The following is a 14,323-nucleotide window of genomic DNA, read 5'->3' on the forward strand; positions in this document are numbered from 1 at the left end:
CTTCTCACCTGGAAGTTGTGCACCACGGTAATGTGCGAGGGGGGTCTGGAGCTTCTAGAGTGGTGGACCACAGAGTCTGTCTTCAGCCCAGGGACACGACAGGAGGACAGCACCTGGTAGTACTGGCTCATACACAGAGGTTTCCCTCCCAGGAACTCCAGCGGTAACGTCTCACTGGGAGACACACAAACCGTTTAGTTTAGGCCACACCATACCAGCTATAGTACCCGTACTTGCCGTACAGGCCACTGGTTCTTAAAGTGGGGTCCGGTGAAATAAGGAATGTTTTTATCTCACTAAAAAGCTGAGGCTAGCTTGCAGCCAGATAGCTTTCTACTGAACGCACAGAGAGGAAATTGGTATCTATCTTCTTGTCCAACTCTGGAGAAGACGGTAAGCACTTTTCCCATAATGTTGGCGTGTTCCTTAACTCATTGGACGCCAGTCACGAGTATAGTCGGGTTAACTCGCCGACGCTTGAGCACCAATCACGAGTATAGTCGGGTTTTAATCGTTATTTCTTTTATTAGTGATATCCATTCATTTTCATCCATCCAACCTGATATTATCGTTGGGAATGGGTCTGAGCTCGCAAAAGGGCAAATACCGCCGCCTATCGTCTCCCGGATGGTATTGCACATAATTGGATTGGATTGGCTGGGACTGTGCATAAAAAGAAAGTCCGGTCCAGGTTTTCCTTCTCGAGCATGCAGTATATTATACCACATTGACTGGGGACACTCTGAGCAGCGTGGATTATGTGTTTTGGATATATAACGTTGGATCAATAAACGCGATCAATATTTGGAATGGCGATCAGGAATTGGATTAATCTTTTTCAGATGTGAGGTAAGGACTATGTTACCAATCTTGGGTTAATCAGATGTTTCTTTCACAGCGATCACAACGTGTCTGTGTGTGTGTGTGTGTGCCGTTGGCGCCGACCAATGCACGGATAAACGATTTTATACTATACTCGAATCTATACTCGTATTCAAAACGGTATAAAACGGAAATGTATAGATGAAAAAACTATCCGTTTTGTACATGTTGACTGCAAGCAACTCATTGATAAGTGACGGGTGTATTAGACCCATAGCCATAATTTAAGATATATTTTAAGCACTCACAAATCTCCCACTCCTCCCATTGATTAAAGCGATGGCGTTCTACCGCCCTCTGGCGCACTTAAGCGGTGGCGTCCAATGAGTTAAAGGGCAAGTATAAAAGCTGGAACTCACTTGTCGATCATGGTCTTGAAGTCCAACACCCCAGCTATCAGTTTGGCAGCGTACCTGAGTTTGAGGACAGAGAAACACATCACTTTATTTAATACTATTTTGTAACTTATAACTAGGCTTTGTTGATCAGTGATTCAAACGCAATATTGTACAGTGTTTCCCATGAATACATGTATTTGTGGCCGGAACACCACGATATCCAACAGGCCCTGTAACACCGGGAAATGTAATCACTTTTTCCTTTAGAAGGACTTTCAAATGTAATAAAACCGGATAATGTAATAAATTGACGGATTATGTAATAAATATGCAAAGTGAATAATGTAACAAAGTTTCCCAAATAATGTAATAACATTATTCACTGTATTTATGTTTTATATAATGAAAAAGTGTCACACTTCACAACACATTTTACAGACAAACTTGTGCACACATGAACCTACAGTATGTTCTTTCTCTCTCTGTCTCGTCTTGTATCAAACTGATACAATAACACATTAATATCTCGTCTTGTATCAAACTGACCACCTTGGAAATAAGTGTTTTAATTAATGCTTTTATGTGATATCCTCAGGAAATGTTGTTTAATTTGTTTTTATGATGAGTTTGTAATTTCCAAATAAAAATCAAATCAAATAATGTGACTCGTATTGTATCAAACTGATACAATAACACATTAATAATGTCTCGTCTTGTATCAAACCGATACAATAATACATTAATAATGTCTCGTCTTGTAACTGATACAATAACACATTAATAATGTCTCGTCTTGCATGACCACAGTCCTTTCTACTGCTCCAACTGTGTGTATTGGTCATCCCAGCATGCCTCCACCACAAACCAGACATATGCCACAAACAACCTGTGAGAACCACTGTTGTAGGTTCAAAAGTCAACTGCTAGATCACATGGCATTCTCTGCAGGCAGGCACCACAACAGAGCAGTCACTGCTGTATCAAACTCTGGTAACCTGCTGGCTGACCTTAAGCACAGTAAGAAGACTAGTGTGTACAAAGGTCATAGAATAGAGGTGCTGAGCAGGAGTAATTTATTCAACCGGTTCCTGACCGGCCACTCCCACTCCAGTTCCTCTTGTGCTACTCGCCATGCAGTTTTTGCATTATAACATGTACTTAATTAATGTAAATAAATGTTTAAGACAATTACAGTTTGGACTGAAGACATTTTCTTCAAACAAGCTCCAGTCAATGTAATTTAAATGTGTTGCGTCCTCTTCTATGCTGTGGCATGCTTGGGGGACTACATCAACTCGAGGGACACCAACTAAATGAACAAGCTGGTGAGAGTGGGTACATTCGAATGAATGAATGAATGAATGAATGAATGAATGAATGAATGAATGAATGAATGAATGAATGAATGAATGAATGAATACTTTATTGAACAGATTGCAGAATGGGTACAATACAGTACGGCTCAATACACACAATTGTTAAGGGGATGCAGACCAGAGAAAGACATTTGTCTTGTTTACATCATGGTCCCCCATTTTCAATTCATAGTGACATTTATGACATACACAACATACATGACATACAGGTATATAGTACCGTTACATTTGTGACATATACGATATGCAAATATACAGTACTGTTATCCATAGATCCTAACAGAGATTATATACATATGATGGGGAGGAGACTGTACATTAGGAGGGGGTGGGTGGGTGGGAGAAAATATATACATACGGTGGGGAGGAGACTGTCTATTTTGGGGGGGGGGGGGGGGGTTGGACCTTTACGGTGGCCAGTTTCGAATTGCAGCCTCCCGTAGGTGCTCTTTAAGAGCGGTTTTGAATGTGGGTAGGGATTCACATCTTTTTACGGCTGTGGGTAGGGCATTCCACATTGTTGTGGCATAATTGCGAAATGTGTTTAGTGGTTTAGTGTTTAGTAGTCGAGAGAAAGAGAGAGAGAGCGAGACTACGTCACCCCTTCCATTGTAATGGATTCAAATAGATACTGCAATTACAAATAGATAGATACTGCAATTACTAATATATAGTGCAATTACAAATAGATACTGCAATTACAAATAGATACTGCAATTACTAATAGATACTGCAATTACAAATAGATACAGCAAATACAAATTAGATACTGTGGTAGTAGTAGTGTGATCTCTGCTTTAATAGGTAGCTAGACAGTGTGATTTAGTTCTGCTGTAATAGGTAGCTAGACAGTGTGATTTAGTTCTGCTAAATGGTGCATTTATTACAATTTTTTGTTCCTCACATTCAGACACAGACGGCGGAGGCAACCATACAAGGTGCCTGGGAGCAATTAAAGGTTACGTGTCTTTTTTGTACCCATAGATGTAATAAAAAACATGTTGAACCTCTGTAATATTTTTAATGGTGCATTTTATATAGCGCTTTTATCCAAAGCACTTTACAATTTTGTTCCTCACATTCACCCATTCACTCACACATCACACACTGACGGCAGAGGCAACCATGCAAGGTGCCAATCTGCTCATCGGGAGCAATTAGGGGTTAAGTGTCTTGCTCAAGGACACTTCGACGTGCTGCCTGGGAGTATTCAGAATGTGTGTGTGTGTCTTCACCTTATCTGACCCTGTCTGTCGTTGAACTCCAGGCGGGGCAGGACAACCCCAGGGCTAGAGTAGACCACCACAGGCATCCGGTAGTCTAGATAGGCCTTCTGCAGCCACCAGTCCGACAGCTGGGAAACACAAAGACACACACACACATATAATTACAGATTAGTATAGACTAGACTAGCTGCAAAGAGGTAACCAGTAGATCACTAGTACTATCCCCAGTACAGGTTGTGTTCCAGCTGTGAGCAGGGTGGCTGTTATAACATCTATGACATCCACCATCTTGATCAAGAGGCACTGAACCTGCATTGCACTTTGGTCTTCAAAAAAAGTATTTTTCCAAAAATGAGTCTTGAAAAAGTCTTATAATCAGGGTTGTCTTATATTCAGTTCAGTTCAGTTCAGAGTTTTTATTTGCCACATGGAATAATGCAATCATAGTTTCTTCATTACACAATCATAAATAGTCATTCCATGGACAAAAGGAGCAGGAAGAAAAATAAATCTTATAGTTACCTGCCCCTTATTCCTAAACTAACAAGTATTTTCTTAATGGTCGGCGTACAACCTAATTTACACAACTAATCATTTATACCATTATAAAAGAAACACAATCCACAGTTAAACAAGAAAAAATTAAATAATAATAATAATGATAAAGAATAAAAGAAAGAGAAGAAGAAAAAAAGATCTCACTATTCAGATCACATTTGATTTTCATACTGACTAAATATCTTTTTTTTGTAATTTTTTTTGAATTGATAAACACTATTACATCCCTTAACACTTTGACTGCCGGGATCCGTCTTTAGACGTCTTTCCTGGCCATGCTAAAGTTGCCGGGGGACGCTGTACAGCGTCCTTATATCAATATTTCAAAAATCTGCGATCGGATTCATAATGTCCCTCCGCTGGCCTGAGATCCACCAGCAGGACCCACTGAGCTCTCTGGCGGTTCAGGAGCGCCATCTGGTGGCCGATCGGCGCAACCGCTTAACAGGAAGCGCAGTAGAGGTTTTGCTGGTCGTCCATATTACTTCCGGGCACTCGGTATAGGTTCCGGCACTCTAGCTCGTCACACTACATAGCGATCGATTGCCAATAACTCGATAAACAACATGATTTGGACGTATATACCATTATACAAGCTGGAGATGGACCGGGTAATAATATATCCCATAATGATAAAATTTCTACTCGACGATGATCGCCCAACGGCGCGCGGAGACTGGGGTGAGTTTCAGCGTGTAACGTTACCGTCTTCGATAATAACTGATATTATCAACATTTGACCCACATTAGATGATTGGTATAACGCTGCCCACGGAATTATAAACGCCCCCTCGCCCATCCGGTCAACATCAGATGACGTGTAGTAACTTCTAGAAGTAAGTCTAGTTGGAATTTTTTATATCGCGCTGATTGCCATCAAACTGTATTTCATCATCAATATAATGCATTTGGGGCTATATATCACGTTCTGGAGAAAGCTGCAGAAAGAGATGAAAACATACTTATACATTAGACCATACTTTACTATGAATATGTGAATGAAAAAGTTTAACGTTGCTACACAATGAACAATACATATAGGACTTTGAATGGGCCCTAATAATGGCAATGTAGCAATAGAATTTAAAAAGTTATAGCCCTGCAAAGAAGGGGACTTTCTCCATAGACAAATAGCGCTGGCAATCTATGGTATATCATTAATTTAACCTTAGGCAACCAAAGTGTTAAGCTCGCTATGGAGAGAATATTCGGACCATACAGTAAGTTGTATAGTGACATGAATGAAGTTGTGCTTTGTATGGGGGATATGTGTTGCTAGATTAGATTGAGAAACCATCTTAACCTTTTCATACGCTTAATTATTCCTGCACATCCTGGCAGCGTCTATTCTTAACCCAAACGGTTCATGCGTTTTGCGAATCTGATTGGCCACTGACGTTTCTGGTCATGCGACATGTGCGCCCAATCGCGTGACGCGTCCATTTCCGCCTCGACCAGCAGCAAACCCTAACCCTAACCGTTCTATCGCCATGCTCTAAGACAAACTCTAACCTTAACCAACTTTGAAAGAGTGCCTAAGCTTAACCGGGGAAAGAACTTGCCGTCACATGATTGGTGCGACCAGAAACATCAGTGGCCAATCAGAGCGCAAAACGGGAACGCGGAAGCATGCACCGTTTGGGTTAAGAATACAGGCATCCTGGCAACCCAGAGTAAAAGTACATCAAAACCCAGAAGACCACATAAATCTGTGGTATTTATGAGACCAGGAAGTGGTCGACCATGAGACATTTGTTTACAATGTTTGGTGCACTTGACAAAGTGCAATGTGAAAGCTAACAGAACCAAATGAAAAATGCAACAATGGGATGGGAAGCTTTGACGGGCCGGACGTGGCCCGCAGGCCACCAGGTGATGATCACCACAATATGGATTGCTACTTTCATCTATATGTTGTTCCATTGAGATTCTTAGTTTGCAATTCAAAACGTCCCTGTCATTTATTTCCAGTTATACCTTCATCAAAAACGTTTTAAAGCAACACAGCAACATTATGGGAAATGCGCTTATTATTAACTTATTTACAATTATACATACAGTAGTGACAACACACAAACTATTTACAATACAGGGAGGCACATACAAAAAAATATTTTAAAATATATATATATATTACAAAAAAATATATATATATTTTTTTAAGTGGCGGCTACGTGGCGTAGTGGGCAAAGCGCTCACCACGAATGACGGAGACGCTGGGCTTGCCTGTTCGAGCCCAGCGCTCCACATTGCTTTCAGTTTAGCTGGTCGTTCATACTAATACACATTGGCCGTATTAGGGGGTGGGAAACTGATGGGTGGGGATCGGGCGTTGTGGACAGCGACTCCTACAGGTCGGTTGGTGCGCCTGCGCAGTAGAATCAGGAAGTGTCGGGGGCAGCGTGAGCCTCCCACGCGTTACTCCTCGCCACTGAGAGATCGAGCTGCGCAGGTGAAAAGATGCGACTGCTGTTACCTCAAGTACCGGAGGGGACTTGTGCTATGTATGACTTAGTCCACATTGCAGCCGGCTTGTGGGAGGCAAGAAACAGCGTTCGTGACAGGGGAGGGTTGAATTGGATGATACGAAATTGGGATGGGAGAAAAATATAGAAATGGGAGAAAAAGTGGATCAAAAAATATATATATTTTTTTTAAGCTTTCAGGAGGGGCGGGTGGTCCTGTTGGCAGGGCGGGCCGCCCCTTCAAGGCAATGGTAGGGAAAACACTGAAGTGCATTTCCCATAATGTTGCCGTGTTCCTTTAAGATCACATAGGCGATGCATAATACATCCCCAGTCCTTTGATGTGATAGATTTGGGCACAACATCTTGGCTATTATTATTATTTTTACATGTGTACCCAGTTTTCAGTCTTGCGCGCTCTCCTCTCCAGGCCCTTCTGCAGCCTCTCTCCAACACCCCCTGGCTGCTGGAACTCAGCCACCAGGTGCTTGGTGTGGCTCAGTTCCTCCGACTCCACGATGGGCTCCAAGGCAGCCAGGTAGCGCTCACAGGTCTGCTGCAAGGGTGGCACGGGGAGAGCCGGCAGCCCCTCCTGGTGGGTGAGGTAGCGCCCAGCGATTCTTGTCGCAGACACAGGCCTCACCAGGCCACAGGGCTTCGCCATGCCCATCTTCACCTACAGACAGGAGAGAATGGACTACTATGTAAACCATGTATATTATTACAAATATACTGCCATTCTATTATTGTTATGTTCTATTCTTATTTTATATTATATTATTTATTATTTATCATTTCTATTATTATCTTTTTTCCTGCCTGTACCTCCCCTGTCTCAAATGTTGCTATTTCTCCAAGGGGATTAATAAAGGAGCTCTTAACTTTACGTGATGAGGTTCCATATAAGCTAATGTTAACTGCCTTATGCCTCGACGCTATTATTAGTATTGCATCATAGGCATCAAGTTTGTCTGTGTAGATACTCAATAGATAGATAAGTGAGGCCTAACTAACACATATCTAAAATAGCATGTTTTGCACACTTCTGTTAGTAGTATATAAACTATTTAAATTTCTGAATGTAAATTAAAATTAATGAAGGGAAAGGGAATACAAATGGGTAAGCAATGAGTTTTATTAATGAGAAATAATTAATTGCACTATTTTAGTGCTGTACTTAGACGGCACACAACCAGTGGCGGCAGGGGGGAGGGGGGGCCTAGCGGGTCTTAAGCTGACCCTGAAAAAGGCTGAGCCCCCCCTCCCCCCAGTAATGACATCACATCCTGTCATTCTTTGTCGATTGTCAAATTTCATATATATGCAGCAATCAAATGTTGAAATGTATAAAACAGCTATATATATATCCATGTGATATCACTGTGCCCTTTACATGCACCTTACAAAAGCACTGGGCAAAAATGTACATTCACAATAATAAAACGAATTGTCTATTGGCTGAGCAGCCTGGCATTCGTGTGACATCATGTCCGGGAATCAACCAGGAAATAGCTAACGGCTAATAGTTGTTGTCGTCGTCGTAAAATTGATAATAATCACAAGATACATTCATTACTGGATCTAACTAAATGGATTTATTGAGACACATTTATGGAAAGTTTAAGACCGGACCACAAAGCTTCTGAAAGGGTTAGAATGACACGCAACGGCGCTTCCAATTCGTACGCCGATGGTCTACCAACAGCAAAACAAAGTGAGTCTCTCAGCATCTGTGTTATATTATGATTTGAAAATGTAACGGTAGTGCTAATTACACCCGCCCACAGGTTTAATGACCTCAGAGGGTTAAGACTTTGACATTGTTATGTCCAGCGACTCTACAATGCAGCCTGTTGCCAAGTAACTCTGTCAGCTAAACAGGAAATGTCTTCTGTAACATTAGCTACGATTTGTTTTGTGAGTGAATGTTTTCTTTCTGAAGCTTGTCACTGTCTGAACGAGCTGCATTAACACATTCGGGGCCAGACCCGAGATATCTCGGGTTACTCGCCATGCGCCAAACCCGAGAAATCTCGGGTTTTAATCGTTATTTCTTTTATTAGCTATATCCATTCATTTTTCATCCATCCAGCCTGATGTTATCATTGGGAATGGGTCTGAGCTCGCAAAGGGCAAATACCGCCGCCTAACGCCTCCCGGCCGGTATTGCACATCATTGGAATCCCTCTGGCTGGGGCTGTGCATCGATCTAAGAAGTCCGGTCCAGGTTTTACTTCTCGGGCAAGAGTAACGTTTATAACACATGGACTGGGGACACTCGGAGCAGCGTGGATTATGTGTTTTGGACATATAACGTTGGATCAATAAACGCGATCAATATTTGGAATGGCGATCAGGAATTGGATTAATCTTTTTGCAGTACATCAGATGTGAGGTAAGGACTCTAGGTTACGAATCTTGGGTTAATCCAATGTTTCTTTCACCACGATCGGAGCGTGTGTGTGTGTGCGGTTCGCGCCGACCAAAGTACAGAGAAAATATATTTCATATATTTTAAGCACTCGCAAGTAAAGCTATCCCTACATTGGATAAAGCGCCCTCTGCTGTTGGCCCCCAATGAATATCGAAAGTTAGCGTTGCAAGCTGAAAATAGGCTACTTCTGTCATGTGCTGTGTGCCTCTGGCTAGCTACAGCTGGCAGGCAGCTGCTTGTTACGATTCTACGTGTGTGTGTGTGTGTGTGTGTGTGTGTGTGTGTGTGTGTGTGTGTGTGTGTGTGTGTGTGTGTGTGTGTGTGTGTGTGTGTCGCTGTTCATTTCCTATAGTGCTGAAATTTGTGTGTTTGACTCCATCCAAATCCGTATAGCAACAAGTCATGTAGGCTATGGCTATTGCACAAGGTTTATCTTGGGTGGTGGGGCATTCAACTGTTTTGAGCACCCACTGGCAGAACCATAAATCTGCCCCATATGTTCACACAGGGTTTCCCATTAATTACCTAGACTGTGGCGGCCCGCAAATATAAAGTTTGCCAATAGGGATGCATCAGTAGTATTGGCAGTGGTAGTAGTCGTAATAGTAATCCACTATATTTTTTTATTTTCTAAAAAATAAACCAGTTCAACACAGGTAACCGCTTTTGCTTCATTTCTTTGATGGCTCAAATGTATGCTCTCTAGTAGTCCAGTGGTTCCCAAACCTCTCCTCGAGACACCCCAGCCGTTCCATGTATTTGTTAAATTCCACCACCAGCACACCTGATTCAACTAATAAAGGGCTAGTTAAGTTGAATCAGGTGTGCTGGTGGTGGAATTGAACAAATACATTGAACGGCTGGGGTGCTTCGAGGAGAGGATTGGGAAGCACTAGTCTAGTCGATTTTGTGTTTTGAGCACAAAGTTCATCATAGATCTAGCCTCTTTATTTTGCTCTCAAAGTGCACTAGATTGATGCATTTAACTTTAGAATGTACACACAAAAAATTACGGGGGGGCATGCCCCCGGACCCCCCTAGAGGGTCGGAGGTTCACCCCCCATAGTCTCTGAAAATCCTGTGGGACTTCACAGCTACAGTATTTTGTAAATCCACAGATACAGATTACATACCTAGGTTCCATCCTAGAGGCAAATCTTTCCTGTGACAAAATGGCATCCAATGTAATAAAAAAAAGTCAACCAACGAACTAGATTCTTGTACCGGATCTACTCTCTGGTAAACAAGAATACCCTGAAGACTGGCAGGAGCACTCATTCAAGGGTACTACAACTATGCTTGCACCTCATGGTACCAAAGCACCTCAAAGGCGCTAAAAACAAGATTACAAACATCACAAAACAAACTGGTCAGACTACTTACTCCTAGAACCCACCTCACCCCTGCCCACTTTGACTACCTAGGATGGCTTAGAGTAGACGACAGAGTACAGCAACTTGCAATGGGCCTGGTCTACAAGATACACTATACGACTAAGGTACCCATGTACATGTCAAAATACTTCCCAAAGGTCAGTGAATACCACGACCACAACACCAGAGGGAGCTCAACAAATCATGTTAAACCCTGATTCGGCTCAAACAAGGGACTAAACATGTTTAGCAATTATGCCACATCAATGTGGAACGCCCTACCCAAAGCAAAGGAATGTGAATCCCTACCCACATTCAAAACCGCTCTTAAAGAGCACCTACGGGAGGCTGCAATTCGAAACTGGCCACCATAAATGTCCAAACCCCCCCACCCCCTCCTAATAGACAGTCTCCTCCCCACCGTATGTATATATTCTCTCCCCACCGTATGTATATTTCTCTCCCACCCACCCACCCCCTCCTAATGTAGTCTCCTCCCCACCGTATGTATATATTCTCTCCCCACCGTATGTATATTTCTCTCCCTCCCACCCACCCACCCACTGGTCAGACTACTGCTTGACCTTACTCCTAGAACCCACCTCACCCCTGCCCACTTCGACAACCTAGGATGGCTTAGAGTAGACGACAGAGTACAACAACTTGCAATGGGCCTGGTCTACAAGATACACTACACGACCAAGGTACCCATGTACATGTCAAAATACTTCCCAAAGGTCAGTGAATACCACGATCACAACACCAGAGGGAGCTCCACAAATCATGTCAAACCCAGATTCGGCTCAAATAAGGGACTAAACACGTTTCGCAATTATGCCACATCAATGTGGAACGCCCTACCCAAAGCTGTAAAGGAATGTGGATCACTACCCACTTTCAAAACCTCTCTCAAGGGACACCTACGGGAGACTGCAATTCAACACTGGCCCCTGTAAATATCCTAACCCAATCATTCCAACCCCCTCCAATGTACAGTCATTTACCTAGTATGGTTTTGTCAATAGTTCAATGTACAATTGTGTTTGTTTGTACAGTGTCTCCTCCCCCCCCCCCCTCAATGTACAGTGTTACTTGTTTATACAGTGTGCCCCCCCCCCCCCCAACCACCTCCAATGTAAATTACCCAGTATGGTTGTCAATATCCCAATGTACCCGACCCCCCCCACCCAACCTCCAATGTACAGTTTCTACGTCAAATGTATATACTCCCTTTTCTTGACTCCTTCTGTATCACAAACAGTACTGTATTTGCAAATCTGGTATGTCATAAATGTATAGATGTAGCAGTACTGACTATCTGTATGTCATGTATGTCATATATGTCTATATGAATTGAAAATGGGGGACCCTGATGGAAACAAGACAAACGTCTTTCTCAGGTCTGCATCCCCTTAACAATTGTATGTATTGAGCCGTACTGTATTGTACCCATTCTGCAATCTGTTAAATAAAGTTTTCATTCATTCATTCATTCACCCCCTCCTAATGTACAGTCTCCTCCCCATCATATGTATATAATTCTCTGTTAGGATCTATGGGTAACAGTACTGTATATTTGCATATCGTATATGTCACAAATGTAACAGTACTATATAACTGTATGTCATGTATGTCCCTATGCCATAAATGTCATGATGTCATGTATGTTGTGCATGTCATAAATGTCACTATGAATTGAAAATGGGGGACCCTGATGTAAACAAGACAAAAGTCTTTCTCTGGTCTGCATCCCCTTAACAATTGTGTGTATTGAGCCGTACTGTATTGTACCCATTCTGCAATCTGTTCAATAAAGTTTTCATTAATTCATTCGCTTTCTGTGGTGACTGCTTTGGATTGTGATTGTTTGTTCGTGCTTCAGTTCTGTTGTCGTAACCTTTTGTATGCATTTGATTTGTTCATTCTAAATTCACGGAATTAATTGTGCTTGCATTGGTGTGTATAACACTAAACATTTTAGTGACATGCTTTTTTCAATTATGTAGCCTATATTATCCCGGAATCATTGCATCTCGTTTTTCTGTTATTTGTTATTGTTTGTTGCATTAAAATTCATTAGCACCTGCTATAAACAATCCAGCCCCCGTAGCTCCCCCAATCACAATTCTCTGGCGCCTCCAATAGTATGCAGCTGCACACAACAGGTGATGGTAACCCAATAATAACATAGGCTCATTATTGATTGATTGAATGATTGATTGATAACTTTATTAACAGATTGCAGAATGGGTAAAGTACAGTACAGCTCAATACAATTGTTAAGGGGATGCAGACCAGAGAAAGACTTTCGTCTTGTTTACATCAGGGTCCCCCATTTTCAATTCATCATTACACGGTATATGTCCTAAACGGCCCCTCACATTACAGCCCTATCGTGCTTATGGCGTTGTGTCATACGAAAGGCATACACGTGACACACGTTTACTAAGTTGGCTACTAACTAGTAACTAACAGACTAGCGTGAACTAAGCTAGCGAATATAGTAGCTGACAAGCCAGGTTTAGGTACCGTTAGTTCACAAAACGACGTTAGCTACGACGAGACAAGCCTGGTCAACATATTGGAATGCCACTGTCGTTACATTACATTAGCTTATAATTATAGGCCAATAACATGACTAGCGTTACCATGACGCACTAAGACACATTTTCACATAATATTGTGGGTTTGTTTGTGTATTGTTGTTATGTTCACGCACTCAGTCGTTAACATGAAATAACAACGAACATTAGCTAGCGATTAAAATGAGTCGTCTTTGCAGCCAACCTTAATCATTTAGGGTGTTCACCTGTCATCCGTCCACTGTGCGGTAATAACGTTAAGTTAACACTTCAATGCCATTGTTGTCGCTGCCGTTAGCGAGCTGCTTTTGAAAAGGTGTAACGATAGTTAGCTGGCTATAGTGTTGGCTACGTTGCTACCTAGCTAAAGCTGTTTACTAAAACAGGCTAATAATAATAATAAATTGGATTTTAAGAGAGAAGCGCCTTTCTCAGACTCAATGACACTGTACACGGAAAGGGTAGAAAAAGAAAAATTTTGAAAAAATAAAAGATAAAAAATAAAAATTATGAATATATGTAACAACAGAACGGTACGTTACTTACCATCGATTTGGCTAAAATGCCCCACATTCTGGATGGAGAGAAACGCCCCCAAACAGAGGCCCGTGATCAGAATACAACAAGACTACAGGGGCAGCTCTAGTTCACGTCGAGCAAGGACAATCCCTAGTTAACCTTATTACTCAGTGGTTATCAACTAGTGGCCCCCGGGGGCCGGGCCACATCCGGCACGTTAAAGCTTCCCGTCTGGCCCGGCGAATATAATAAAATAAAAAGTTTTAAAAAATGTGCATCCTCTGTTTAAACGTTGTGTATTTATTATTATAGGAAAATGGCTAAAAATACAGGCTGAGACATGATAATAAAATATGGGTAAATGCATTTAGGGACATATATGGTCGGTGAAGCTTAAACAAATGTCTACAATGTCAACTTTCCGCTTTTAGGCTCTTTGAGAGTAACTTATTTTCTTGCCTGACAAACAATTCAAACGTTGTTTTTTTCCCCTGCAAGTGTTTAATTTCCACCAATCAGGACATTGCATAATAACGTCAAAGCCATAACATGATAGCTCCTCAAAAATAT

General features: G+C 41.9%; 2 protein-coding genes across 2 annotated transcripts in view; one reads left to right on the forward strand and one right to left on the reverse strand.

The window, feature by feature from the left end:
• Positions 1–13,942, reverse strand: part of crata (carnitine O-acetyltransferase a) — a 66,778-nt gene extending 52,836 nt beyond the window's left edge. The window contains exons 1-5 of the mRNA XM_084325414.1: positions 13,781–13,942; positions 7,243–7,521; positions 3,832–3,950; positions 1,242–1,295; positions 9–174 (exon numbers count right to left, since the gene is read on the reverse strand). Of these exons, the coding sequence (XP_084181540.1) occupies positions 9–174; positions 1,242–1,295; positions 3,832–3,950; positions 7,243–7,521; positions 13,781–13,807 (645 nt within the window). The 5' untranslated portion in view covers positions 13,808–13,942. The remainder of the gene's footprint in view (positions 1–8; positions 175–1,241; positions 1,296–3,831; positions 3,951–7,242; positions 7,522–13,780) is intronic.
• ptpa (protein phosphatase 2 phosphatase activator) overlaps positions 8,396–14,323 on the forward strand; it is an 88,312-nt gene continuing 82,384 nt past the window's right edge. The window contains exon 1 of the mRNA XM_084325415.1: positions 8,396–8,559. Within this exon, the coding sequence (XP_084181541.1) occupies positions 8,457–8,559 (103 nt within the window). The 5' untranslated portion in view covers positions 8,396–8,456. The remainder of the gene's footprint in view (positions 8,560–14,323) is intronic.

This window comes from Notolepis coatsorum (assembly GCF_963971535.1).
Source record: "Notolepis coatsorum genome assembly, chromosome: 11".
NCBI lineage: Eukaryota > Metazoa > Chordata > Actinopteri > Aulopiformes > Paralepididae > Notolepis > Notolepis coatsorum.